The 6,039-nt window shown below is 43.2% G+C and overlaps 1 protein-coding gene across 1 annotated transcript; it reads right to left on the reverse strand.

The window, feature by feature from the left end:
* Nucleotides 1–3,304: 3,304 nt before the first annotated feature.
* Nucleotides 3,305–5,030, reverse strand: LOC124702885 (receptor kinase-like protein Xa21). Its single transcript, XM_047235058.1, has 2 exons — nt 4,073–5,030; nt 3,305–3,860 (listed from the first exon to the last, which is right to left on the reverse strand). The coding sequence occupies exons 1-2, from the start codon at nt 4,383–4,385 to the stop codon at nt 3,466–3,468; spliced, it is 708 nt and encodes a 235-aa protein (XP_047091014.1). The 5' UTR covers nt 4,386–5,030; the 3' UTR covers nt 3,305–3,465.
* Nucleotides 5,031–6,039: the final 1,009 nt, after the last annotated feature.

A 6,039-nucleotide genomic window follows, 5' to 3' on the forward strand; every position in this document is an offset into this window, starting at 1 on the left:
CTAGGTTCAAATTATCCCCTCCTCACACGGTTACGTATTCTTCAAGGAGTTGGTTACCCGAGACCAAGTCTTTGTTTGGGGCTAGTGTGAAGTGTTTGTCGTAAACAAACCTACGATCATTTGTAGGTTATCTTCTTACTAGCTGCTTGATTATAGTTGCTACAACGGCTTGAGGATAAGGAGTGGATGGCAACGGGGGGCATGCGGGTTGGAATGGATTGCCAATGAAATTTGTATCCGAATATAGATGACAATCACTTAAGGCCTTTTTTACTTCTAAAGTATTTATGGGGATGGGAGGGGATTATTTCGTATCCCGAAAAATCCCCACTAGTCCGTTTACTTCTCCGGTTTTGAACCAAATAATCCCGATATATCCCCTCCCATCCCCACATTTTTTTGCCTAAATAAAAAACTCTCCATCAAACTAGTGTATTTTCGGAAAAGGGTATTTGGTGAACACCAAATCCCCTCCCATCCCCATATCCACTGGGAAAAAAATACGAGAGAAGTAAACAAGACCTAATGGATATACAGTAGCTAAGATTGAGTCGAGGCAAGACTGTCATCTATATTCGGGCACAAACACGGGTGACTCAATCTTAGCTCCCACATATCGATTAAATGACCGCTATCTGTATTCGGGTACAAGGCCACACCTTTCTTACTTAATATGTTTGTACATGTGAATTTATGGGATGCTTCTGAAGGACATAAATTTGTTGCTTTTTAAAAAAATCTAAAATTTCGACATGTGTTGCATCTAGTGCACTTGCTTGACTCTAACCCTGTCTTTTAACCCGCACGATCTGGAAAGCGACATTCACTAGCCAGTTAGTCGCTAAGTACAACAAAGAGAAGACCTTTGGGCTTTGACACCGGTTTCCACGATAAGCATTAGCTCAGGGCACTGTCAGGATGACGGCATTTCGATAGGCTCTGGCATCAAAATCCAAGTCCAATCGATTGGTATCAAGCTTCTCTCAGAAGGTGTCAATACAGGCAGACAATTAGTTTTAAAACCAAGTTTTGATTAGATATTGGTATTGGTCTCTGTCGAGTGTATTCAGGTGTACGGCGGAAGCGTTCTCCCTTGAATAATTTCGTTCTGGTCTCCATTTCGTTCATGCATGTATATACCCAATCAAATTAACGGATGGATTACTAGTGCGCGTCCGAGATAGGAACTATATATATATACAAATAGAACAAAATAGAAATTTAAGACTTGGCCGTGCAACTTGACTAGGACCTGACAACAAGAGATGGCATGTACGTGGCATATACGCGAACTATTTTAATCCATTATACAGCAAAGCAACTCCATGATTCACAGCGACGAACCGGCGTTTCTTGCATTCTCCCAGATTATTTCGGTCCCTATCAACTCCTCCATGCATTACAGTTTGTTTTCCATAAGAGCTATGTAACATATACTAAAAACCCAAACCCTTATAGTACTTTTTTATGATTTCATCATCGAAAATCTTCCCATTTAGATCCCATATCTTCCCGAAAACCTTGCACCCTAGATTCCCCACCCCCACCTGTAGTGGTTCATACCTATTTTTTGAAAGCTGAAATCAAACCGACGCTCGCCCCTTTTCCCCACAAAACCCTTGGCGCGCGCTCTCACTCATGGTCGACGTATCTCCCGCATGTGATTTTGGCCGGCGCATTTGACTTCGCGCCACCGAAAAGTCGAAGGTCGTCTACTATCCACCGTGCCCATTCCACACCTTTGGACCTCGCTGGTCGCAGATCCTTTCCGGGTGAAACTGATTGAGATAGTGAGCGTCATGGATGCTGCACGGAGTTTCAATTCGATCTTCTCGAAATTGTAGGTGCCACGATTCGGCTGCGCTAGAGCGGTAGTCGCCGCCCCTTCCAATTATTTGGATTTAAACTATTGATATAGTTCAGATTATCATAATCTAGTTTATAATGCTGTCACATCTACATTTAGTTGTACAAAAATCATGTATACGTGCTGAAATGCTGAAAAAATGGATTTACGGTGCGCCGAATAGATTTCGGGATGCAAACCTTCGGTTTCCGTTACACGATTGCGTTTTTAGCGCCACTTATACACGTTTTGAAGACTTGATCTTTTAATGGATCTTTAATCTTTTTTTGCTTGCTGGTCGGTGGCAATGCAACGGCCGGGTTCGCCGGCGCCTTGCGTCGTGCGTATCCCGGCGCGGGGACACGAAGGGCGTGTAGCGATCTGCAGGCGCGGCCGGCCGGCTGGTGGTCGCGATTGGGAGAACGTGGGAGACGCCGATCGAGCCCTGGCCTCCTCTCGCGTCGGCGTCGCAACAATGTGCGCGCCGCGCGCGGGTACGTCGTACGTGGCTCCGGTGCTCGCTAGCTCCCTGCCAAACGCCGTCCGCCGTGCGCGCGGCTGCATCTCGGCCGTCCGCCCGTTGTCGCCGCCAGCCCAACCAATCCTGAATATCATCATCGCGCCGCGCGGATGGCGAGCTGGCATCCCATGTGGCGAGCCTGGCGACCGGCGCCGCGCGCGCGCCAGCATGGCACGCACATCGCTTTGTTTGGGCTCGGATACAACCTATCTAGCAGATGATTCACTCCCAAACTGCCAAGAACTGCTTCACAACAATTGAAGAGATCGATGGAGTACCTACCTACTAGGCTGCATCCTCCAAACGGCAGACAGAACACAACTCAGTCAAAAAGCAGCACCATGCATGCATGGTTTGACTATCATTTTTCTTCTTCGACGAACGAATTAGGTTGGAACATCATGATATGCTTTACGGCGGATACAATTAATTAATTAATTAAGACTGGGTTTGGACAGTTCGTGTTGAACATGTGTAATCCAAGTGAATTATCCTCGTTATCCCCTCTTTCCCCCCTTTCCAGCTAGCATTGTCCTGTTCATGTTCATCTGTCCATCGAGTTTGGATCCAACGGCAAAAAAATAGGCGCATGTCACAGTTACTGTTCATCGGTGACATGCCAATGGCATGTCACCGGATCTCGATCCCGTCCCAGCGTGCACATGAAGCTCCTGCGCAAGTTCGTTTGTCCGGAAGAAACAACAAAATTGGTTACTCCATTACTCCGAGCAAGTTCTTTTTTCAATGAAGGGAAAAATCGATGTTACTAGTAACAGATTGCTGACAAGTTGCAGAATTTTATAGCAAGGAAGAAAGGAGACGCTTCAGAGTTTTGACTACAATATTCGCTTGCCCGGTTTTAAAACAAAACAACAGTATCTGGTTGCCCCAAGTCTGCAGCAAATAAAATTCAGTAGAGAGGTCAAAGGTACCATGTCTTGACAGCTCATGATCAATTAGCAAGGGAAAATATAATGGGAGAACGACCCTTCATCAGCAATACAATCTTTGTGACAAAGTATCTTAGACTGTACCCAACATGGCCAGCAGTACAGAGCTCAGAAATATCCAAGAACATACATATTCTGCAAATTACAGATTACATGACCGCATTTTCCAGTTTCATATTCTGCATTCCCTCCAGAGACTCTCTTATTGCATGCAGTTCCTTTATGATAACGTGTGTTGGCATTCTGCTCGATGGCACTTCCAGGGAGCAAGACAGTCCAAGTCGAAGTAGCAAAACGAGGGAATCGATCCTTGTCTTGCATGAACGAGGATCCGCAGAAATCCTATTCTCAAGGTTCAATTGAAGCCGAGAGTCAACAACTTCCATCGTTCTTTCACACAGACCAAGCTCAACGTACTCACGGAGACTCAGTCCTTCTCTGAATTTGCTATTGATGGGTCTCTTCCCGGTGACCGTTTCCAGCACGAGAATTCCATAGCTGTAGATATCACCATACGTCGATACCGTGTTTCCAGCACCATACTCTGTTGTATTGAAGAATACAAAATATTAGAGTACTTATCATGTTTAAATTTCTAAATTTAAAATCGGGTATAAACGAGTTTGGGCAACTCTATATACAAAAGAACACCATAATATGTGAACCATCAACAATCTTCTTAAGCAACATATGTATTAGATAGATAATAAATAAAGGAGCAACAAAGGTGGGCAAGTCAAAAATGATTAGGCTAACCTGGAGCAGCATAACCAATCGTCCCTCCAAGTCCCATAGAGCTAGTTGACTGTTGCAGAACTGAACTTTCTTCAGCAAGAATCCTAGCGAGTCCAAAATCTCCAACATGTGCTACCATATCAGCATCTAAGAGCACATTACTTGGTTTAACATCATAATGTACAATAGGTGCATGGCCATGGCAATGAAGATAGTCCAACGCATAAGCCACATCAAGTAGTATGGTCACTCTTTGATGCAGATTCAAGTGCTTCTGCTCTGCTTCGTCAGTTGTGTCACGATGTAGCCAACCTTCTAGACTACCATTAGGCATGAAGTCATACACGATTGCTCTAAAGTCATTCCCGCTGAAATCAATGCTTGAGCAAACTGTAACTATCTTGACAAGATTCCGATGCCGTGCATATCGGAGAGCTTCACATTAAGCTGTGAAACTCTTGAGTGTCTTAGGAGTTTGATGTTTTAATACCTTCACAGCAACATAATTTGTACTTTCATCGGCTTGAACATTTAAATCTCCTTTGTACACAGACCCAAATGATCCAGAACCCAAAAAATTGCTTGTCGAGAAACCATCTGTTACCTTTACCAACTGAGAATAAGAGATCCGTGGGTGCCCTTGCATGTATGTTGTTGAAGGGATCTTTGCTTTGGTTTTCTTGTGCGAAGTACGAAACTTGTAGACTAAGGCAAGGACACCTAGTGTTGCCATGACAGAAATAAGCATAGGTACAACTAGAAATGTATGCCTTGTAATTGGTATCTCTTGATATTAATATATTCCCTTTATCGAAAAAAGAAATGTATGCCTTTTCTTTGTTGATTGCAAAGAGCAAGAAGACAAATGTAGATCAGGTATACCACCACAGAGATTTTCATTGCCTAAGATTGATATTTCTGTAGAATTTGTGAAAATTCCTACATTTGGCACTTCTCCAGCAAAATTATTGAATGAAAGGTTTAGATAATAGAGTGTGGTAAGGTCACCTAAGGACCTGGGTATCTGTCCAGACAAATTGTTGCTTGAGAGGTCCAGAGTTTCTAGACCTTTTAATTGACTTAGGACTGATGGGATGGTACCACTCAAGCTGTTATTTTGGAGATAGAGGTGCTGAAGAACTTGACATTCACCAAGGGTAGCAGGAATGTCACCTGAAAATTTGTTCGATTCAGCATGGAATGACACTAAATTTTTCAGATTTCCTATTTCCTGTGGTAGTGATCCCTCTAAGTTATTATGGGACAGATTAAGAACTCTTGATAGTGTTGAGATGCTCAATAATCCACTAGGTATTGGTCCTCTAAATTTATTACCAGAAAGATCCAGTAACAGCAACTTTGTCAGGTTTCCAAGTGTGCTTGGTAACCTACCACTGAAGGCATTCATGCCGAGCCATAGATAATTTAGTACAGTTAGATTTCCTATTGTCCACGGAATTGGCCCACTTATTTTATTTTCATGTACAACAAGTCTTCCCAATTTTGTAAGCCGGGTCAAGGAAGGGGGAGAGAGTTCCAGTGAAAGAGTTTGTAGTTAGAATGAGACCGAGTAAGTTAATGAGATTGCCTATGTCTCTAGGAATGCTACCCGATATTTTATTGTTTTCAAGAACGACATGCATTAAGGATGTGGAAAGATTTGAGAATGAATCGGGGAGAACTCCTTCAAGTTTATTTTCACACAATCCCAGATTTTGTAGCCGGGAGCAATTAGTTAACGTGGTTATGAATTCCCAATCTTTGGGATCTTTAGCTTGAAACAGATTTCCTGATATCTGTAGCCAGTTGAGGTTTCTTAAGCTTCCAACCTCTGGAGGAATAATGCCAGTGAAAAAATTATAGTTGAGTTGAAATACTGACATATCGGAAGCATTGGCTATTGAAGCTGGGATATGGCCATGAAACTGGTTAGTGTCCATGTATATCTTCTCGAGGTGGGAAAGTGAATTGAATGCATTTGGAGGTAT

Source organism: Lolium rigidum, chromosome 3 (assembly GCF_022539505.1).
Source record: "Lolium rigidum isolate FL_2022 chromosome 3, APGP_CSIRO_Lrig_0.1, whole genome shotgun sequence".
Lineage (NCBI taxonomy): Eukaryota > Viridiplantae > Streptophyta > Magnoliopsida > Poales > Poaceae > Lolium > Lolium rigidum.

Coding starts and splice junctions, on each gene's coding strand:
- LOC124702885 (XM_047235058.1), bottom strand. CDS start 4,385: ATGCCTAATGGTAGTCTAGAAGGTTGGCTACATCGTGACACAACTGAC. Junction 3,861..4,072: donor GATTGGTTATGCTGCTCCAG/GTTAGCCTAATC, acceptor TCAATACAACAG/AGTATGGTGCTGGAAACACG.